The sequence below is a fragment of the Hyperoodon ampullatus genome, assembly GCF_949752795.1.
Source record: "Hyperoodon ampullatus genome assembly, chromosome: 1".
NCBI classification, from domain to species: Eukaryota; Metazoa; Chordata; class Mammalia; order Artiodactyla; family Ziphiidae; genus Hyperoodon; species Hyperoodon ampullatus.
The window spans coordinates 16,640,713-16,664,984 of NC_136914.1; the positions used below are offsets into that span (position 1 = coordinate 16,640,713).

Sequence of the window (24,272 nt, forward strand, 5' to 3'; positions counted from 1 at the left end):
TTTGCATAGAACCAAGCCTACCCCAGGTATATGCCTACCTATACAGGTTTCCTATTGAAGCTGTAAGAAATCGTCACAAGCGTAGTGACTTAAAATAACTCAAATTTATTATCCTACAGTTCTGGAGGTCAGAAGTCTGAAATGGGTCTCACTAAAGTGAAAGTATCGGCAGGGCTGCTTTCCTTTTGGAGGCTCTAGGGGACAGTCCATTCCCTTGTCTTTTCTAGCTTCTGGAGGCTGCCTGCATTCCTTGACTGGTGGCCCCATTCCTCCATCTTTAAAGCCAGCAACAGTGGGTCAAGTCCTTCTGATGCTGCTATCTCTCCAGTTCTCCCTCTTCTACCTCCATCCCCATCTCAAAGTCAGCTAATTAGTAGCCTTAATTCTATCAGCAAACTTAATTCCCTCTTGCCATGTAACATAACATTCACATTTCCGGGGACGGATGTGAATGCTTTTGGGGTGGTCATTATCCTGCTTACCATGGTATCAGTTTCTAGGAGGTAAGCATAGACATAGGGGCCCGTTGTGCTGCAGTGTAAGGGTCTCTGGGCCAGGGTTGCTGCCTGAGCCTGCAGTGCCATAACCACTTGGTACTGTAAACCCGTTGCCTTTCCAACACGTGCATTTCCAAGCCCTGTGAGTCCCTTCAGAGCAGGTATGGTGCCAAATTTATCTTTGTATCCCTACCTCCTGATAGAGTTTCTGACATAGGGAAGGCTTGATGAGTGAATGGATGAATGAATGCCACAGTAATTCAGATGTAAGGCAGGGAAGAGTCTGAGATGAACCAGGCTCTTCCAGGTCCATGATTACCCTGGTCTGGGGCAAGGACAGGACAGGACAACAACTCCACATTCTGCTCTCCAAATCTCCATTGGGGGAACCCAAATTCTATTTTGAAACTTCCTCTGAAGTTTAACCAATGAATAGCTAAGCTACGGTAAATGCTATTGAGTCAACCAGGAAAGCAGAATTGACCATAGATAGATATTAACTAGTAAGACCATGAATGAGGCTAGATTGAATGGTGGAATGAAGAAAATGACAAACTACTTATAAAATGATAACTTCCAGGACTTCCCTGGTGGTCCAGTGGTTAAGACTCTGCGCTTCCAATGCAGGGACATGGGCTCGATCCCAGGGCAGGGAAGTTTTGCGTGTCACATGGTGCAGCCAAAAATAAATAAGTAAATGAATAAAATAACTTCCACTGATAAAAATATGGCCTCTTGAGAAACAGGTCTCCTTAGCCAACTATTCTGCCCAAGGAAGGGCCAATATATGGACTTCTTGGCATGGCTGCTAACCTTACAATGATTTCCCCTTTTGTAGAAATCGTTCCATCCCCTTACACAGAAGTAGACCCCAAAGACCCTGGCCCTCCGCCACAAACACCTAACCTGGACACACTCATTGGACCAATCCAGGGATCTGCTTAGTCACTTCTCTGGAAAAAAGGTCCACTAACTTCAGTTTCTGAGTTCATGAAAAAGATTTGTTTCCTGCCTTTGACATGAAAGTTGGTTTCAGAAACGCTCAGTGGAGGTACGTTTTTGAGATGATCAGAGCAGGAGGAAGGCAGGCATTTCAATTTGCTGAAAGCTACAGAGTTGCCATGATCGCTGGACTGATCACTTAACTGTCTCTTGTGGTTTAGCTTGCCCTTAAATTCTGAGCGGATATACGAATATCTTTCCAAAAAATTCCACTTTTCTCCCTGTATCCTTCTTTTCATTTTTTTTTTTTAAATTCAGCTAGTCAGGGTTACTTTCTGTCATTTGCAGTCAAACGAAACTTCTCTAATGTTGCCGCCACAGACTCATTATCTAAGTTCCACCCAAGGTTCAAGACAGCACGTTGACTCCATAAGAGAGAACTCTGGGTTAGTGATATTCAGACAAAATTAACCTCAGGACTTGGTTTGAAGATTCAGATAAAAGGCAACAGGAGACAAGGGCTGGTAGAGGGAGAAGAGACACAGATCTGCAACCACAGGTTGGAATGCTCGCTGTAAGTTTCACTTCAGTTTCTGAACTACATTAAGGAGGGGACTGCTGTTTCCTGCCTTTGACATGAAACCTGGTATCAGAAATGCTTGGTGGAGGCATATTTTTGAAGTGATCACAGCAGGATCGAGGCTCGTATTTAAATTTGCTTTGGCTGAACTGTAACTTACAGGACACCTACTCAGTGTGTAATACTATGAGATTGCATTGAAGGACTCCTTATCTTGTATCCCAGCCGGAATTCAGAAAAAGAGTAAGGGAAGTCTCAAGCCTTAGGCATTGGTTTGATATCTAATATAGAGAGAAGGGCAGGGCACATATAGCTCCTAAAAAGAAAACTTGTTTAGAATACTTCTTTTATGCACTAAAACTGGTATTCAATACTTACTCAGCCAGGTTGCCCACCTAGACTGTAAGATGTTTGAGGGCAAGGATGATACCTGTTTTATCACTGTGTTATCAGTGGCCAGAAATGCCCAGCTCATAGCTGGCACTCAATATGTATTTGTTAATTATGAATTAAATTAAAGTAAGATTAGATCCATCCATGTTTTATTATTGCCCTCAGGTTCAGAAAACAAACTTTCCAACTGGCGTATGTATGGTGGGCTCCTCCATCTCCTCCCACCAATGGGAAGTGACTTTCTAAGGGGGTTTATAAGAATATTTAAGATCTTTCTCTTTTCTTCTTTGCTACCTTTTCTGCAAATAAACTTGAACTCATCATAAAAGGGGCTAGTAAAACCATATTCATTTAGAGATGAAGGGGTTTTAATATTGGTTTTAATATTAAAAATATTAAGAGAAGAGAAATATACTGAGGTAGGAAAAGAGAAATATACTGAAGTAGGAAAAGCAGACCAGTTAGCCAGAGAAAAAGAAGAGTCTGTTAAACATCCAAGTCAAATCAGGTCACTTTTTTTGGAGTACTTGATTCTACCTTTCAGATGAATGCACTATGGAACTGGCTTAAAATTTGAAGAGGACATCACAAAGATTTGATAAACACTAATCCAATTGTCCCTAAACCAAATCTTCATGATATGCCAAAGAATATACAGCTCTTTCATATAATTATTGGAATGAATTACCATAAAAGAGCTTCATTAAATAACAGTAATAATGAGTAAGTATTTATGCCATACTAAGAATGATTCTAAATATCTTACATGCCTAATCTCATTCAATCTTCACAGCAAGTCATTAAGATATCAACTATTACCATCAGCTCAGTTTTATAAGATGATGAAACTGAAGCTCAGAGAGGTCACATAACTTGCCTGAGGACACACAGTTAGCTGATACATGGCAAAGGCTGGAGTTAGAACTGGGAGCTCACATATTTACTCATTATACCATACGTTTTTCTCAGCCTTGGTGATAATGACCACCATGGAAACTCTCTACGGCATGTGAAATGTTGTTCTTGGCTATTGTGGGCAAGAGATCACATGTACAAATCAAAATTCGAAGAAGTGGATTCTTTAGGAGGCAGCTTGAGGAAAGGAGAGTTCTTCCTTCAACATTTCTCACCAGGCCTCCGTTTCTTCATTTGTAAAGGAGAAATGAGATGGTCTCTGAGCTCCCTTCCAAATCCAACATTCTGTAAATCTAGTTAAAAGCACAGGCCCAACTGAAGGGCAAGAAATATTAGGATGCTTAGTAACAAAATGTTTATCCTGTTTCTGCAAATATACAATATTCACTTGATATACTTTAGTCTTGATGTCATTTTATTTTTGCCTCTCATTTTTCTTTTCCTCCACCTTCTCTTCGAACTTTACATTTTATGTTACTTTACTGTAATTATGTAGGCTATTTTATATCCTTTCTGGAGAGGCATGAATGAGATGGGGCTAAGTATTTGGGGGATGTTTCCTAGTCAGCCTTTTTACGTTTTATGATTTCCTAGTATAGTTTCTCCAATGGCAATTTATGTAAATAAATTAAGAACAGCAATAAACACGAAGACAGAAGTTCAAATTGAGTCACGTTCTTTAGAACAGTGGCTTTAGGGGCTTCCCTGGTGGCGCAGTGGTTGAGAATCTGCCTGCTAATGCAGGGGACACGGGTTCGAGCCCTGGTCTGGGAGGATCCCACATGCCGCGGAGCAACTAGGCCCGTGAGCCACAACTACTGAGCCTGCGCATCTGGAGCTTGTGCTCCACAGTAAGAGAGGCCGCGATAGTGAGAGGCCCACGCACCGCGATGAAGAGTGGCCCCCGCTTGCCACAACTAGAGAAAGCCCTTGCACAGAAACGAAGACCCAACACAGCAAAAATAAATAAATTAATTAATAAACTCCTACCCCCCCAAAAAAAGAAAAAGACCCTGTCTAGTTCTTAAAAAAAAAAAAAAAAAAAAAGAACAGTGGCTTTATATCACATACCAAAAATATTAAAGGTTTTAAAGAGACTGAGGACTAAAACATGTATTGTAGGCCTGCCGTATCCTACAAGCATTCTGTTACAACATGTGGCAGGGATTCTTCCCATCCAAATCCGTTCAAGGCTATGCTGTGATGTGGCAATACGGTATTTCAGTGTCACTGTGACACCAGTTTCAGGAGACAGCAAAATGAGTGAAAAGCACACACACTTTAGAACCAGTTAGCCTGGATTCCAGTCTCAGCTCTGATGCTTTCTATGTGTGCAGCTTGGGCAAATAAATTAAAATCTTTGAGTTTTTATTTCCTCATCTGAAAATGGGACCACTTTACACATTATAGTGGGTGGTCCAGAAGATTAAATAACTTGGTATATGTGAAAATGTCTAGTAGCATACCTCAAACTTAGTAAAACTCCACAAAGATTTGTTTCATTCTCTTCCTTGCCTGCTTTTTCCTTTTTCAAACACACCTCATCTACAAACTAAGATTTATATTTTTGGCAAACATAAACTAAAGAAGTGACTCTTGGTTGTGGTTTGGCAACATTCCAAGCTGTGACCAATTATTTTCAGAAGTGTCACATAATTCTCAAATTAAAATTAATTTTAAATTACTTATTTTAAAATGCTGTCTGGGTAACATGGCTGGTGTGGCAAAATAAAATAATAACTGTAGCAGTTATTAAAAGGTTGGGAATCCCCACATCAAAACAAAAAGAGAAGTGGAAATTTGACATTTAAGAAAGAACCAGATAGGATCTTCAAAATTGAGAACCAATTACTATAAAGGGTAAGCACAAACACAGCACACTTGACTTATACCATATTTTTTCATGCTAGTTAGGTGATTAAAGTAACAACACAGTAATTCCTATAGTAAATTGTACAAGACAATTTCATGTACAAAAGTATTGCAATATAAATAAAAGGTAATGGGAAAGGCAATTTTTGTTTTAATACTATTTGGACATTTAAGCGTAAAGATAAATGGTGTCTACGTTTTCCAAGATGACACTCAGTCAGTTATAAGAGGATACAGTAAAAATTAATAATGGACCAAACATATTCATACTAAAAAAAGTCTCAAATTTCCAATTCTATTTGAGTTGAATTTAGAAGGCTTGTACAAATATGAATAGAAGTTTTACATAACATCTTACTATTACAAATGAAAGGCAGAGTCTGAATTTGATCATTACTGAGCATACGTACAACGCAAATCATCATTTTCAAATTATGCTTTGTATACACTTTGGAAGTAAAAATTAATTGTCAGTAGCTTGCTAGTTGCGATGCTGTCATGAAAGCTGCAACGCGGGCTTTGGTAATGGGATACCCATCACAGAATGTTGTGGATGATGATTAGCATTTATTCTTTTAGGTGCTGGGACATAACAGGGAAAAAGAACTGACAAAAATCCCTCTCCTCATAGAGCTTACATATGAGTGTGAAGGTTTTAAAAAACTAAGTGAATTAAAAATATGTTAGAAGGGGCTTCCCTGGTGGCACAGTGGTTGAGAGTCCGCCTGCTGATGCAGGGGACACGGGTTCGTGCCCCAGTCCAGGAAGATCCCACATGCCGCGGAGCGGCTGGGCCCGTGAGCCATGGCTGCTGGGCCTGCACGTCCGGAGCCTGTGCTCCGCAATGGGAGAGGCCACAACAGTGAGAGGCCCGCGTACTGCAAAAAAAAAAAAATATATATATATATATATATATATATATATATATGTTAGAAGGTAAATGGGCCATTGAAGAGAGTAAAGCAAGTGGGTACATTCTATATATGTCTACGATATACTTGGGAGATGATTGGGTTTTGAGAATGAGAAATATCTTAAGAGTGTTTATGAGTATTCATACGGAGAAATTAGAGTGAACGGAAACTTTAATGGAGATTAGAGAGATTAAATGTAGATTACAACAAGGGAAAGGGAAAATTAAAATAATAGAATCTTAAAGTTGTCAGGAGGGTTAGATCTTGCTTACAGAATCTTCATTCTTTAGCTTAGGAGGCAGAAATCCTGGGAGTTTAAATAATAGGAATAAAATAGGAAAAAGGAATCTTAAAAGAGTATTCATCCCTTTAGGTTAACACTTTTACCTATCCTGAAAGCAAATATTTTCTTATGACCAAGGACCAAGAATTCTGGTTTCACTCTACTGAAGACATTAAATAGATATAAAATTGTAAGGCAAACGTGTACAGTTGTTGTTTATTTGGACATCTTCCCTGTTGCCCCCAGAGGTGATGCCATTCCTGCCGGTGAATGAGTGTGAGAAAGTCTCTCTTTTTTTTTTTTTTTTTTTTTTTTTTGCGGTACGTGGGCCTCTCACTGTTGTGGCCTCTCCCGTTGCGGAGCACAGGCTCCGGACGCGCAGGCTCAGTGGCCATGGCTCACAGGCCCAGCCGCTCTGCGGCATGTGGGATCTTCCCGGACCGGGGCACGAACCCGTGTCCCCTGCATCGGCAGGCGGACTCTCAACCACTGTGCCACCAGGGAAGCCCAGAAAGTCTCTCTTAAATAAACTCACTCCCCAGGCCCTGGAAGGTGAGGCTGGCCTGAGTGGGTCTGGGCTGGTCTGCAGAGTGGCCTGAAATACCCAGTTCTAGTCCCTCCCATTCTGGGGATCTGGAGGTCAGAACCCTGGCAGGGCCTCATCCATCATGCAGACAAATGCTTCCCCTGGTGATCCTTAACCGACCAAAAATTTTAATAAGAATTTACACTTCATCTGATGGTGAAGAAGGAATCATCAGCTTGGAGGTCTCCTGATCACTGTAAGCCAATTCTTTTTAAATTTTTTAAATTTAAAAAATTTTAATTGAAGTACAGTTGATTTACAAAGTTGTGTTAATTTTTGCTGCACAGAAAAGTGATTCAGCCATACATATATATACATTCTTTTTTATATTCTTTTCCATATGGTTCATCACAGGACACTAAATATAGTTCCCTGTGTTATACAGTAGGACCTTGTTGCCCATCCATTCCATACATAATAGTTATTTATCCATTCATCTGTCGATGGACATTTAGATTGTTTTCATGTCCTGGCTATTGTAAATAGTGCTGCTATGAACATAAGGGTGCATGTATCTTTTTGAATTATAGTTTTGCAGGAGCCAATTCTATTTTTTAATTGATGTATAATTGATGTACAGTGTTGAGCCAATCTCTGCTGTACAGCAAAGTGACTCAGTTATATATATGTGTATGTATATATATATACACTCTTTTTTAAAATATCCTTTTCCATTATGGTTTATCCCAGGAGATTGGATATAGTTCCCTGTGCTATACAGTAGGTCCTGTTGTTTACCCACTCTAAATGTAATAGTTTGTATCTACCAACCCCAAACTCCCAGTCCATCCCTCTCCCTTCCCCTTGGTAACCACAAGTCATTTCTCTATGTCTATGAGTCTGTTTCTGTTTCATAGATAGGTTCATTTGTGCCATATTTTCAATTCCACACATAAGTGATATCATATGGTATTGGTCTTTCTCTTTCTGCCTTACTTCACTTAGTATGATAATCTCTAGGTCCAACCATGTTGCTGCAAAATGGCATTATTTTGTTCTTTTTTATGTCTGAGTAGTATTCCATTGTGTATATGTACCACATCTTCTTTATCCATTCATCTGTTGATGGATATTTAGGCTGTTTCCATGTCTTGGCTGTTGTGACTAGTGCTGCTATGAACGTAGAGGTGCACGTATCTTTTTGAATTATAGTTTTGTCTGGCTATATGCCTAGGAGTAGGACTGCTGGATCATATGGTAATTCTATTTTTATTTTTTTAAGGAATCTCCGTACTGTTTTCCATAGTGGCTGTACCAGTTTACATTCCCACCAACAGTGTAGGAGGGTTCCCTTTTCTTCAGGAGCCAATTCTTTCTTTTTTCTTTCTTTCTTTCTTTCTTTCTTTCTCTCTTTCTTTCTTTTTTTTCTTTCTCTTTCTTTCTTTCTTTCTTTCTTTCTTTCTTTTCTTTCTTTATTTCTTTCCTTCTTTCTTTCTTTCTTTTTGGCTGCGTTGGGTCTTCATTGCTGCGTACCGGCTTCTCATTGCGGTGGCTTCTCATTGCGGTGGCTTCTCTTGTTGCAGAGCGTGGGCTGTAGGTGTGTGGGCTTCAGTAGCTGTGGCTCGCGGGCTCTAGAGCACAGGCTCAGTAGTTGTGGTGCAAGGACTTAGTTGCTCCGCGGCACATGGGATCTTCCCGGACCAAGGATCCAACCCGTGTCCCCTGCATTGGCAAGTGGATTCTTAACCACTGTGCCACCAGGGAAGTCCCCAGGAGCCAATTCTTAAATGAACACAAGAAGAGATCTGTTTTTAGAAGATGGAATCCCAGTTTCCATTCACTGTTATTCATAGGTCACACTGCTGACTCCTGACTTCCAAGGACCATCTGGGCTTAAAAGCCATCATAGCTTCAGCAGGTTATCTTGTTTCCTGAGGCCTATTACTCCCAGAGGGCATAACGGAAGCTCATATGTCATGGGTTTTGCCCCTTGTTCCCAGCTTTGGTAGCTTTGCCTTCAGCTGGCAGGGACAGATAAGAGGAATATTTCAGAGTTACTGGGATCTAACTCAAGAGCTGGAAGCCAGTTTGTCAAGTACATATCTATCAGCACCCAGGGTCTGTAGCAGGGGTTTAAATAGCAACAAATTCCCAACTGGGTAATGAATAGAACAGAGGAGAGGCAATGGAGAGCAAAAATCTCAGTTTCCTAAGTTTTATTGCAATAAATAAAATAACAATTATAGGGGCTTCCCTGGTGGCACAGTGGTTGAGAGTTCGCCTGCCGATGCAGGGGACACGGGTTCGTGCCCCGGTCCGGGAGGATCCCACATGCTGCGGAGTGGCTGGGCCTGTGAGCCATGGCCGCTGGGCCTGTGCATCTGGAGCCTGTGCTCCACAACAGGAGAGGCCGCAATGGTGAGAGGCCCGCGTACCGCAAAAAAAAAAAAAAAAAAAAAAAAATTATAGTGATGATAAGGCTACAGCAAGTTTCAGCTTTTTTTCTAATTTTTTAATTTTATTGTATTCATTTTTTTATATAGCAGGTTCTTATTAGTCATCCACTTTATACATATTAGTGTATATATGTGAATCCCAATCTCCCAATTCATCACACCACCACCACCCACCCTCCGTCACTTTGAAGAAAACTACCGTAGGTGTCTGGATTACAAATCTTTATAATCCCTACTGCATTAATCACAAACCTTCTTTAGTCAGATTAATCTATTTGCTGGGAAGCTTAATACTGACCCAAATGTAATCTGAGGAGCCTTTACTTTGGTGCAGTCTTAGGTGATCCTTTCACCTAGTGAATGGATCAGTGCCAGAAAAGCTCAACCGGAAAGTACTGCATTCACTTTGATCTCAAAGATGTGGTGTACACATATACACACACAATGAAATACTACTCAGCCATAAAAAAAAAAGAAATTTTGCCATTTGCAGCAACATGGATGGATTTGGAGGGCATTATACTAAGTGAAATAAGTCAGACAGAGAAAGACAAATACTGTATATCCCTTATATGTGGAATCTAAAAAGTACAGCAAACTAGTGAATATAATAAAAAAGAAGCAGACTCACAGACATAGAGAACAAACTAATGGTTACCAGTGGGGTGGGGGAAGAGGGCAGGGACAGTATAGGGGTAGGGGGTTAAGAGGTACAAACTATTGTGCTTAAAAGAAGCTACATGGATATATTCTATAGCACGGGGAATATAGCCAATATTTTATAATGATTATAAATGGAGTAAAATTTTTAAAAATTGTGAATCACTATATTGTACATTTATAACATATAATATTGTACTTCAACTATACTTCAATTAAAAAGAATTTAAAATAAAACAAAAAAAAGCTTTTAGAAAAAGGGGGTTTTGAAACCTGCTAGCAGGCAGAATATGTACTTTTTCCTAACTTGGAGAAAGTCTGGAAAGGAGTATGGAGAATGACCAAAGATACTGAAAATAGATTCTAGAGGGAGAGTTTAAAAGAAGGGAGCTGGGCTTCCCTGGTGGCGCAGTGGTTGAGAGTCCGCCTGCCGATGCAGGGGACACTTGTTCGTGCCCCGGTCCGGGAAGATCCCACATGCCGGGGAGTGGCTGGACCCGTGAGCCATGGCCGCTGAGCCCGCGCGTCCGGAGTCTGTGCTCCGCAACGGGAGAGGCCACAACAGTGAGAGGCCCACATACCGCAAAAAAAAAAAAAAAAAAAAAAAAAAAAGAAGGGAGCTGATTTTGCTTGGCGAGAGAAGAGGAGGCTGGAAAGTAACAATGGTAATGGCTTTGAAGGATACAAAGAGTTGCAACTTACAGTCATCATTCATTCATTTATTCATTCACTCACCCAAAGCACCACGCACTGTACCAGGACCTGGGAGACACAGAGAAGGACAAAAATTGAAGTAGACAAAACAGAGTCCTTGGCTTCAACATCTCCTCTCCATCGCCAGTGACCAAGAATTGAACGAAAATGAGTGTAGATGGGGACACAAGTAAGAAATAAGTCTGAAGGGAAGGGATTTGAAATTGAAATGCTTGCCAAGACCAAAGTAGCAAAGGAAATAAAATCATTGCCACTTGCCCTTTGTTTATGAGAATTATTGCTGGTTAAATGATAAAGTAATTTTCAGGGTTGATTAGGAGAATTTCCACCAGAAAAAAAAAAGATGATTGCTTCAATTTTACAGTTTGAAATAATCTATCAAAGACCTTGTATGGTCAGTATAAACTAAGTCAACTATTTTGTGGTTTCCACTGTGCTTTTTGTCTTTCCTTGACTCTGTGAGTCATATCAGGGTCTATTCAGGCCACAGAAATAGCAGAAAAGGAAAAGGCACTGGTGGCATTTCTCCCAGTGTGAGCAACAAAAAGCCCACTAACCAAGTTTACCATGAAAATGAGTGTGTACAAATTCGCAGCATCTGACTCTGCTTTTAAGGCTTGAATTCCTCTTGTGCTTGGTTCTTGGAACTGTCCAACTTTTGATTAACTGAGAATCATCAACATTTAGGACATATAAAATTGTGATTCTATGTCACAAATACAGAGGAAATCTTTTACTTTATTTAAATAGTATAGACAAATGGGTTAGATAATTTAAATACCAAGCGAGTGTGTTTGTTTTTTAACTTGAATTTTCTGGTTTGACTCTAACCACCCAGAAAGGAAATTTTAAACTATTTCCAGCCATACTTAAGTGCCATGTAAAAACTTATCAGAAACCAAGACAAGAGAAACAGAATTTTATGATGAAATTAAGAAATTGTTCAGGAGAGTAATTTCTAGTCAGTGTTTTTAATATTCAATGATCGTTGGGAAATTGCATTTCTTTTAAAACGGTCAAAAACTGCTCAAAATGATCATTTTTGGGTCTCCCCAGTATGCAAACTTCTCACACCTAAACTTCTGAGGAATCAAAGAGTTGTTCTTTCCTTTGTTCTTTCTTTGTTTACTGTATATATCATTATGAAACAAATAGGTCATTTTAAAGAAATGTGTGTTTTTAATCAATCCATTAAATAACACATTCTGAGAAAACTACCTATTTTGCACAAGGCACATTGTTTCCTCCTAAAAATAATACTAACATACTGACATATATATATATATATATATATATATATATATACTGAAATATATATATATATACTGAAATATATATATATATTTTAATGTAGCATATGGCACTGTAATTGGAAAAAAAGTTTCTAAACATATCCAGTTGCATATAGTATGCACATAATTCAATAGAAGTGAAAACTATTTAATTGAAATCCGCTTTGTTCCACCTCCCTCCTGAAATGATATCTCACAGGTCAAGTATCTGTTCATAGCTTACCTGTCTCACTTCCAATCAAAGGCTGATTTGCAAAATGCTTGACAAAATCTTTCAAAGATGAGAATTCATTAAAGCCAAATTTAAATGAATATCCAGTATATTCGACGTGAAAGTGTTTGACAGAGTCTTTGGCTCTAAAAGGGAAAAAAATGTTTAACATTATTTAAGAAACGAGTATCTTTTTTGAAGGGGAAGGTAACCTTAGGCATTAGCATCACCATTAAACCCTTCTAAAAGCTGAGAGTTATGACACAATCACTGAAACCACTGGCACTTAAAGAACAGCGTTGGTTTCTTCGGGCAGAGCGTGCTCTCAATTTTTCATTCTAATGAAAGACAAGAACTGGTGCTCCCTGTGTGTTCTCTGACTTGCCGAACGAGTCTTTGAACAATAACCTCTTAAGGGGCATGAGCTTAAGAAGGGCAGGAAGAGAGATGATAGAAATGGCGAGTCACTCCCTCCTCACATTCTTCTCTGTGCCTGGCCTTCCTCCCTTTCTTGTTTGGGAGTCAATCCAAATTCTGCTTCTGTCACTTAATCAGTTATGTGAGCCCAGCCCTTTGCCTCCCATGCCTATTCCACTGCCTGCTGAATAAAATATCAGATTTCCTACATTGTCATTCTCCACTTCATTTTTGGAATAAGGCAGAGAATTAAATTTTTAAAAATTTATATATATATATACTTGATTTGACCCAATCCTATCTTTCTAGCCTCACTTCCACTATTCCTCTCTTGCAGGGCATGCTCCAACTTTAGCAAGCATCAGAAATCAGAATCACCTGCAGGGCCCAGATTTCTGGCCCCTACCCCCCCTGAATTCCTGATTCAGTAGGTCTGGGGTGGGGCCTGAGATTTGTATTCCTAACCTGCTCTCTGGTGATGCTACTGGTCTGGGGACCACACCTTGGGAGCTGCTGTAGTCCAGCCGCACCTACTATTCTCCTAGGAGTTTCTGCCTTTGTCCCTTAGCTCGTACAGTTCCCTTCACCTGTGACTTCTTCCACTTTGTTTCTGATCAAGTTTCAGTTCAAATGCCACTTACTCTATCAAATATTGCTTGCTACTTCCGGCTTGAGTTACTTGCCTTTTCTCTTCTCAACAATCCAAGCACTTACCTTGTTTTCTTTCATGGCATTTACAGCACTCTACTTTGTAGTAAGGTATTTGGATATGGTCTTATTGCCCCTGTGAGGTTATACTTCCTGATGTCAAGGTCTTTGAATCTTCTACAGCACTTATCAAAGTGGTAGGCACAGAGCGGATGCTTTGAAATATTTATTATTAAGGAAACGAATGACCAAATGAATAAAAACAATCATTCTCCTGAGCTGGTCTGTGATTCCTCTTACTTTTGCTGGTGGTTATTATTTTTTAAAGCATTTCCAAGTGCTTGTAATAGAAAATAATATTTTATATTTTAACTTTGTATATAGATGTAATATATATGTCATCTCTTTGTAAGGAGCTTATGATATAATTGTTCAGGCGAGACATACAAAAATGAAAAGTTAATATTCTTTTAGCCAACAGTTCCACAGATTTGTTTGAGATCTGGGGGAGATCCATGCAATAAAGGATCAACAATCTAACCACTTTAATGTAATTTTAACATTTGCTGTTGATATGGGAAAGCACAATTCCTGTTTCCCCCAAAGCAGAATTCTATTTCTGGTGAATATTTTTCCCAAAAATGCTTTTTAGAAAATTTGTAAATAAAATAAAACAATAATGGTTTGAGGTTATTGGCTGGGTGGCCAAGGGCAATTACATGGAGTCCTCACATCACCATTCTGACCTAGGGGCAACTCCCTGTGAACCCAGAAAGACTTGCTACATGTCAGTGGAAGCCAAGGTGACACATGCTGACAGATAACCAGTGACTCCTCCTGATTATCACATGACTATGTCACCTTCTCTGAAAGGGAGGCCAACCAGGAGGAAGGGGATGGGAGAGAAACCCTGAAAGGCCTGGACAATCACTGTTTTGAACAGGGCATACCTGGTGGGGACTAGATTAACTTTCTTAATAGGTGAAATGGAAATTCAAGAAAGAAGGTCAGTCCATTTATAGAAAAAAACTAAAAGTTGCACATTGCCTGCTTGAGTTTGTGATTATGAAAATTGCACAGCCGCAAGTCATTCTGATTTTCCAGAAGAAGCAAGGAATAGTGAAAGGGGCACTGGGCCAGGTTTCAGGGATGGGATTCTGGTGCTGTCTCTATCACTGATTTATTGCGTGGAAGACACTTTACCACTTCAGGTTTCCGTTTCTTCATCGGTCAAGCAAGAGTTCTGGATTAAACAATTCATGAAATCTCCTTCAGCTCTAACATTTTTTCTCCACCAATGGAAGGGGCAAGAATGTTTTTTGCAGGCTCACCACTCAGAGCTTGGCATCCTCAGACCTGCTGGTCTAGCAGGAATCAAGAGAATTCGGTTCTCTGGCCATCTGAGTGTGACCATGAAGTCAGTGCCCATATAAATAAGAGGTGGGACCCCACTGAAGTTATAGAGTTCTTACGCATCCTACCTCACAGAGAGAGAGTACAGCCCTGTCCTTTCATTGCTGTTCCGCAGAAGGTAGCTCCCGTCGCATCCATTGGAGAGGAGAAGAGCCTCAGCTGCATGTCGGGTGAGGTTACCATGGTACCACCTGCAGAGGAGAGAGCAGCACTTTCACGCAGGGTGAACCACAGGGGGACTCTTCCTGCACTGGGTTTTCCTCCCAGCAATATTCTCCACTCTGGGAGGCCCGAGACCAAACTCTGAGCCAAAACATCAAGAAAAGGAAATTGCTGGATGAGGCTGAAGGGGAAAGGAGAGAGTTAGCTAATCGCAGAGTGTTATGGGTTGAATTGTATCCTGTTGAAGTGCTAAGCCCCAATACCTCAGAATGTGGCCTTATTTGGAGATAGGGTCTTCAGCGAGTTATAATGAGGTTATTAAGGTGGGCCCTAATTCAACAGGACTGGTGTCCTCTTGTGAAAAGGGGACTTCTGGAGACAGACTTGCACACAGGGAGAATGCCAAGTGAACATGAAGAAGGCCATCTGCAAGTCAAGGGGGCCGGGCTGGAGCAGATCCTCCTTCACAGCCCTCAGGAGGAACCCACCCTACTGACACCTTGATTTTGGTCATCTAGCCTCCAGAACTGTGAGATAATCAGTTTCCGCTGTTTAAGCCACCCATTTTGTGGTACTTCGTCGTTGCAGTCCTAGCAAACAAACACACACTTTACTCTGTAGACAGAAAGTTTTTTAAAAATCCAAGTCAAAAATAACCATAAGAATAGGTTTTGGCCAATTTTCTCTCTTTCTTTTGGTCTCTCTCTCACACTCTCTTTCGAAAGTGTGGTACCACCTTTTGCAGTGTAGAAAACCACTGAGCTGTTATACGAGAGTCTGTTGTCATGAGGGGAATGAAGTTGAGCACAAGGAATTCAGATGTTTTATACTGAGATGCAAACCCCATCCAATATTGTTTCAAACTGACAAATATCTGCACAGCTGGGGAAGTCCTAAGGACATTCAAACTGATGTATGTGTTTTAAAAAACAAAATACAGGGCTTCCCTGGTGGTGCAGTGGTTAAAAATCCGCCTGCCAATGCAAGGGACATGGGTTGGAGCCCTGGTCTGGGAAGATCGCACATGCCACGGAGCAACTAAGCCCGTGAGCCACAGCTACTGAGCCTGCGCTCTAGAGACTGCGAGCCACAACTACTGAGCCCATGTGCCACAACTACTGAAGCCCGCGCGCCTAGAGCCCATGCTCTGCAGCAAGAGAAGCCCCCGCTCGCCGCAACTAGAGAAAGCCCACATGCAGCAACGAAGACCCAATGTAGCCAAAAAAAAATTAAAAAATAAAACCCAAAAAAACAGAAGTACATCAGAAAAGGTAAAATGTATCCACAGTAGAAAAAAAAATCTACGTAGTTCAAAAGAAAACATAATGAACATAAAGCTTTTTTCTCTCCCTTAATCCTCAGTCCCCCATTCCTTTCCCCAGAGGACCCCAACATTAACCATTTTTTGTGCTTCCTCCTGAGAGGTATCCCATGCATTTAGACGCATTCAGGCCTGTCCGCTACCGCAGTTCTATGGAAATAAGAGCATTCCAGGCACACTGTTGTGCACCTCACTCCTTTTTCCTAATGACAGGTTTTTCCCGTTCTTTTTAATGAGCTGATAGAGAGAGTTCAGTGTGGTGATGAGGATTGTGGGCTCTACAGTCAATCTGCCTGAGTCCTGATCTGGGTGGTACCTCTTATTAGCTGTACCACTGTGGGCAAGTTACCTAACCAATCCGAGTCTCTGTTTTCTCACCTCTAAAATAGAATTAATAACAGTTGTACCTTGTGGGCCAGTTGTAAGTCCTGTTCACATTAGCACATATGAAATGGTCAAAACAGGCTTGGCAAACAGCAGGGCTCAAAACACATTAGGAGTTGTCATGAAGCCATTGAGATCCACAAAGCCATAACTTGCGATGTATCTTCTGTGCCGTGATTTTCTTGTTGCTCAAATATAATTGTTTATTACTTTCAACTTACTGCAGATAACAGAAAGCTAGGTCCTGGGGACAGTAGCTGCTGCAAGGGACCCACATTCCAGGGCAGTGGAGGGGAAGGGGACAGAAGCAATTACACAAATATTGGTAATGTCAGTGAACTAAGTACTGTTAAAGAGACGTGCATGGTGTACAAGGAAGACCCCTGCTCTGGGGGTAAGGGATCCTACTGGGATGTCCCTGTGGCATGATATTTTCACCTAATAATAAAAATTAAACATAAGACCAAATGTAGAAGGAAGTTTCTACATAGGTCTCTGAGCTATCCCGTTTTCTAAATCTGCATCTTTAGCACATTTCCTCTTTGGGGCAGAGATGCCTCCATCCTGTGTTAGAAATGTGCTTGCTATCTAAAAGCAATGGAAAGGTGAAGCATTTTATAAGAAGTCCCATTGACTTATTTACCCATTCATTCGAATAATTCCCAGACATGCTCAAATCTTCACGGAATGAAATTCTTACAAAAGAAAATTGGAACCTAAAACTAGTATGTTGTATGTCAATTATACCTCTTTTTTTTTTTTAAAGGACAATTGGAGGAGATAAAAGTGAGGCTATCAAAAACGTCAGGTTTGTTTACAGACAAAATTCTAATTCCTCTTGATAAGTGAAATCTCTACGAGGTCACAAGTTCTTAAATACATTTTGCCTGTAATTATTTTTTGAATGAACATTTCAGCAAACCATTCAGTTTGAGCCAATAGATTACTTATTTGAAGCAACAAAATATTTTAATTTGTTTATTTATTTATTTATTTTGGCCGCGCAGTGTGTAGGATCTTAGTTCCCCAACCAGGGATCAAACCCGCGCCCCCTGCATTGGAAGCACAGAATCTTAACTGGACCACCAGGGAAGTCCCTTGAAGCAACAAAACTTGATCAACAAAATTCTAAAATGTAAAGAATTTGGACATTCCTTGGGATTCTTTTCAACAAGATCTGATGTCTGTCTAAAGCATTTACAGAATTCTGATCATTCTAGCTTGGCGGCAGTTTTTACTGAGAACTTTTTTATGGTAATCTTTTAAACAGTAGCTATATATCATAAACACATAAGAAATCCTTGACTATAAAGCAAGAAGGATCTCACTGTGCTCTAATTTGGAACATCTCAGGGAGTGTTAATTTCTGGGTGAGAAACATCACTTGGTTCAGTCAACATCACTGTCACAGTTTTCATGGAGTCCTGGGCCTGGGCAAAGACAGAGGCTGCCAGGCAGCCACCTACGCTTCATGATGCCTGCAGGGCCATGAGGACCCTCATTCCCCAAACAACTCTTCCACAAATACCTAAACTCCCTGTCTTAATTGAGTTAAGCATCCTTTCCTAGGAACTTCAGATCAGCATATCTTCCAGGGAAGTGACTATAAAGCCAAATAACATTACATACCCTTTGCAGGAATATGTCCATCTTTGGTAAGGATGGTTCAAGACTGTGTACATAAAGAGTGAAAGGTTGAAAATACAGTCTTATTCAGCTGGTAGTTTTCCCACAGTTAACCTTCTCTACCTTCTATCATTTGACTTTATAAATCTTTACCTATTAAGCTCAAATCTGAGCAAGGCATTGTATTAGGCAGGTCAAAGGGAACACAAACCCAGGCCGAGCCTCAAGAAACTATTAATCTAGTCAAGAGGGTAAGACAAGGACTTTGCAAACTACATCCAAGAGAGAGTAAAGTATCCAGTGGGGGTTATAGGAAGAAAGATCAAGGCCATTTTTTGAATGACCCAACATCTAAGTAGGCCTTGAAGAATATGTAAGTTATTTTTTAAAGAGTGCATTATTTTTTCTGATTATAAGGCATATGTAGTAAAAATTAAAATATGTACACATACAGAAGAGAAAATGAAAGTCTTTCACAGAAGAGGAAATATGTATTTCAAATAAACAGTCTCACTATTAATCAGAAAAATGAAATTAAAACAACAATGCAGTACTTTTGTAATCCACCAGATCTGCTAAAATTGAAGGGTTAGCATTAAGTACTGGAGAATTTGGGGGCCCTGGATATTATCATCTACTGTTGGCAGGTGTTTAAGTTGGAGGGGAACTTAGCACATCTAGTGTAACTGGACATGCACACATGACCAGCGACTCCACTTCTGGTGGCTTATTAGTGAAACACTCACACGTACACAGAAGGAAGTGTGAATTAAGGTGTCTACTGCAGAGCGTTTGTGAGAATAAAAATAAATCCTAAATATCCACCAACAGTGAGATGACAGATAAGTGCAGTGCAGTGAGTGCTCATAGGATGAGATTATGTTAAAAGTTAACCGAAAGAGTCTGAAAAGCTAAGAGCGTTGTTGGTTGCCAAATGCTAAAGGCAGGGGGTTGGGTGCTACCAACACATGGTGAGGGGCTCCAGGAATGATTACCACCCTCTGATGGCCGATGCAGTCCTGAACAACTGAGAATTGTCCCGCTCAGAATGCTAATCACTCCCCCACGGAGAAACACGGAGTGAATATTTGTGTCCACGCACATCAAAGTTGACAGATCCCAAAACATATGGTTAAGTTAGAGGAACTGGTGGCAGGTATAGTCTGAAACCACTTAATTTTGAAAAATCTCTCTCATTCCTTCCACACAATACAGCACATACACATATAATAATGTATAAAAGCACAAAATAGAAGTCTGATAAAATACACACCAAACTCATAGGTTTGGTCCTTAAAAGAAGGAACCAGGATTGAGGGTGTTGTTAAAGGGGACTTTAGCTCAATCAAATTTTCCTAATTTAGCTTGTTCTAATGAAAAATAAAATAAAATACATGCATATATTCATTGGGTAACTAAAATTGGAAAAAAAGAAAATTGTATGTCTACCTTGATCCAACCTCCAGGGCCCTGTTAATGTTGGCTTTATTTAATTATTTTACTTAATTTACTTATTCAACTATGGTTTATTGAACACTGGAAATGACCTAGCATTTGCAGGGAGAGAGAGAGAGACTTTTTCTCTATTTAAAGTCTGGTGGGATATGGAGTGACAGTCGTTTAGGGAGCTATTCTGTGCAAAGGGAGTAACAGGAACAAAGGCCAAGAAGCAAGAGAATGCCAGGTATGTACAGGGTCAGAGCCCTGCATCGTGGGGTGAGTAATTCAGGTGAGTGCCAAAGGGCAGCAGTCAGGCATGATGAGACGAAGCTGGGGGGAGACTGATGCTGTCTTATACTGGGCCCTGGATGCTGACAGTTCCTTGGCTGATGTCTACAGGGCTTTGTATGGATTAATACATATATACAATAGCTCATTACACAGAGTCCTAATTGCACGGGCCTAAAGTTCCTGTAATTGGGACTGTGTTTAACATCTTTTTATTTTGTTCTTCTGATTATTAGATGGAAGAGTCAAATTTTAAGGGGCTTGAAACTTACAAAATTTGGAAGTCTCTTTATGAAAATTAATATAAAATTACCAAAAAAAGAAAAGAATAATTATTTAGAATGAGAAAGCACAATAGATTACAAATTTTAAAAGCTGACATCAACAAAATGAAAAGGCAACCTACTGAAGGGGAATAAATATTTGCAAATCATATATCTGATAATGGGTTAATATTCAAAATAGATAAAGAACTCATACAGCTCAATAGCAAAACAACAAATAATCCAAAGCAATCCTATTTAAAAATGGGCAGAAGATCTGAATGGACATTTTCCAAAGCAGACACACAGATGGCCAACAGATGTATGAAAAGATGCTCAACATCACTAATCATCGGGGAAATGCAAATGAAAACCACAATGCGCTACCACCTCACACCTGTTAGAATGGCCATCATCAAACAGACAAGAACTAACAAGTGTTGGTGAGGATGTGGAGAAAAGGTTGGTGAGCATGTAAATTGGTGCAACCACTATAGAAAACAGTAGGGAGGTTTCTCAAAAAATTAAAAATAGAGCTACTATATTGACCCAGTAATACCACTCCCGGGTATTTATCTGAGGAAAATTAAAACTCCAATTAGAAAAGATATATGCACCCCCATATTCATTGCAGCATTGTTTACAATAGGTAAGACATGGAAACAACTAAATGTCCATTGATGGATGAATGGATAAGGAAAATGTTTATATATATATATATATATATATATATATATATATATATATATATATATATTCAGCCATAAAAAGTAAAATCTGGCCACTTTTGACAACATGGGTGGACCTTGAGTGCATTATGCTAAACGAAATGTCAGACAGAAAAAGATAGATACAGTATGATCTCACTTATATGAGAAGTCCAGAAAACAAAACAACCAACCAAATTAAACAAAACTTAAACAGACTCAGAGATACAGAAAACAAATGTACAGTTGCCGTAAGGGAGGGGGTTGTGTGTGAACTATGTATAGGAGATTAAAGGGTACTAATGGCCAGATATAAAATAAATAAGCCACAGGGATGTAATATACAGCATAAAGAATATGGTCAATAATATTGTAATCGCTTTGTAGGGCACAGATGGTTACTAGACTTAGCATGGCAATCATTTCATAATGTACACAAATGTCAAGTCACTGTGTAGTACACCTGAAACTAACATAATATTGTATGTCAACTATATTTTGATTAAAAAAAGAATAGAAATTCACCAAGCTTTTACTATGAAAAGATAATAAATAAGTAAAAATAAAACAACAACAAAAAACAAACGAAAAAACAAGTTCATGGATATAGAGAACAGATTGCTAGTTGCCAGAGGTGGGGGAGGAAGGGACAGTGAGATGGGTAAAGGGTACCAAAAGGCACAAATTTCCAGTTATAAAATGACTAAGTCATGGGGATGTAATGTACAGCTTGGTGACTACAGTTAATAATACTGTATTGCTTATTGGAAAGTTGCTAGAAAAGTGGATCTTGAAAGCTCTCATCACAGGAAAAAAAAGTTTTGTTAACCATGTGTGGTGATGGATGTTAACTGGACTGATTTCAGTGATCATTTTGCTATATATACATTATCAAATCATTATATTTATTTTACTCCTGAAACGAATATTATGTTATATGTCAATTATATCACAAATTAAAAAAATAAAAATAAAAAACTGACAAATATCACAAACATTTCAAAACTGAGAAAACAACTTATAGTCATTAATTAAGTGTTTACATACCCCTATACCTTTTTTTCTCTATACTTTCGGCCATGTCATCTCTGGTTATTTCTTCATCTAAAAACAATTGTATACTACAATTTTCTATATAGAGGATAGAATAAGAATTCAGTCTTTTACCTATAATGTTTTTTTTAAATTATTGACAGCATAGAAAAGTTATTTTCAACTTCATGATGTGATATTGCTAATGAAGTTTTTAGGACCGTTAGAAAATTTGAGAACCTCTATCAAATTTCTTTCATAAATGAGCTGTAAGATTTCAGGGTGTTTAAAATTGTAATTTTCAGGGACTAATCTTAAATACTCATTGACTTGACTATATTTATTTTAACTACATCACTAGGGTCTGTGCAAGGCAGAGGACCTGAAGCTGAAGCTTCATTGGCTTCACTCTCTCACTTCTGGTGATTGATTATAAAAGCCATGTCTGCTTTTTATTTTTTTTTTAATTAAATAATTAAAAATGTTTAACTTAGTAAATAAAAGCCACGTATAATCCCTCATCGCAGTGAAAGTCACAACCAGCAGCTTGGTTTATATTTCTAATTTTTGTACAGTGTGTGAATAAAGTCTAAACCCTAATGAGACCCTTATTCAATCTTTGTTTACATATTACTAATGATGCGGAACTCACTACTTGTATAGGCAAGCCCGTTCCATACTTCCATGATTGATGGCCAGAAAACTCTTGCCTATATACCAAATTACCGTTTCTTGCTGTACGGCTTTCAACAGATGGTCTCAGAGCTACTTCTTGGAGTTGTATAGATGATACTTATACAAATAGTTAGAAGCATTTAGAATGTTCTCTCTTTTGCTTCCATCGTCTTCAACTTCTCCTTTTACAATAGATTTTCAGTGCCTTGATCACCCAGAGAACTTATCCTCTGAATACCTTCTAAATTTTCAAAATCTGTCTTCAAGGTAAGATCTGACGTGCAAAACAAAGCCCCACAGGATCTCCCCATTCTGGCTGCCAGGTACGCTGTAAGGCAACCCAAGATTGCATTCGTTTCTTGACAGTTGCATCATGCTGCTGATTCACGCTAGACCTGCTGTTGATTAAAACCCCCAAGCAAGTCATCTTCCTCTGAGGCTCTGCCACTTCTCCTACAGCTGCATTAGAACGATGATGTTTTTAGAATTAAGTGCAATAAGAAACCTTTTTGCTCCTGGGAACTGCCAAGTGAAAAGGAATGCTAATAAGCAGCTAACTTGGGTCACAAACACCCATGCAGTATCAGTGAAAATTTTGCGAGATGAGAGCTGGCCTTTGTCTCCACTCTTTTCCTTAGCGATGAGTCCTTCTGCTCCAACGACTTCTGACGCGTTCGCTATGTGACACCACACGAGTAGCAACCTCTGTCTTTCTCATCTGCCAGGGTGACTAATAATAACACTTGGTAGGAAAACTCTCTTATTTTCACGTTGGAACACTGACTTCTTTAATAAACTTCTTATATGAGTCTTTAACTTTTACAGAAGAGAACAAGGTTAAAACTTTGCTATTTATACAACATATTATGAATATGCTGGACACTGTGCTGCATGTTGGGAATACGACTTCTCTGCTATTTGGGATAGGGTTCATTCTCCTGATACTTAAAAAAAAAAAGCCTTTTTGTCTCATTTTCTCTGAAGAAGTAAAAAAGAGCAAGAAATTACTCTTTATAACAGCACTTTCGAAGCAATGTTGTATTTTCCTTTTCCCCCAAGGTCCACACATCGTCATAAATAAGTCTCAAGGCTAATAGTCAGCAGAGGCTCATCAAGCTTCCAAAGAATATTTGTACTGGGTTTATGAGATTATCAAACCCACAGCTGGCCTTGAAGGAAACAGTGGCCTTATCCCTCCCATGATACAGTAACAAATCAGGAAACACCCACTCACTAAAGAATTTTCATAGCTGCCTCTCAGTAAGATACAGGAAATAAGATCAACCACAGAGAAGGCAGTCGGGCTTGATCCAGAAAGCTGGTCCTCAGTTCTGCCTCTTCTCTCATTCCCGTGCCCTTTGTGTTAGAACCTTCTGGGAAATTGCCCCGGCCTATTGGGGCCTTCACAGTTTCTTATCACAATCGGTTTCATTGTCTTAATTTGCTGATACAAGTTTATATCTCATTCTGCTCTGTCCTTTAAAGGAGAGGCTTTCAAACTTTTCGAATTGGCCCATAGTATAAAATATATTTTGCCTCCCTCTCTTTTGCCTCTCTCTCTCTACACACACACACACACACACACACACACACATTTTAAACATACACAAAAAACCAAAAAGTGTTATAGGAAACAACACT

General features: G+C 39.5%; 1 protein-coding gene across 2 annotated transcripts in view; it reads right to left on the reverse strand.

The window, feature by feature from the left end:
• DAPP1 (dual adaptor of phosphotyrosine and 3-phosphoinositides 1) overlaps positions 1-24,272 on the reverse strand; it is a gene marked incomplete at both ends in the record, with an annotated part of 60,840 nt that overhangs the window by 25,638 nt on the left and 10,930 nt on the right. Inside the window, 2 exons of one of the 2 annotated variants that reach the window (XM_079700306.1) lie at positions 12,268-12,401; positions 14,802-14,924. In XM_079700306.1, the coding sequence (XP_079556432.1) occupies positions 12,268-12,401; positions 14,802-14,924 (257 nt within the window). The remainder of the gene's footprint in view (positions 1-12,267; positions 12,402-14,801; positions 14,925-24,272) is intronic. The other variant, XM_079700307.1, reaches the window with a different exon arrangement.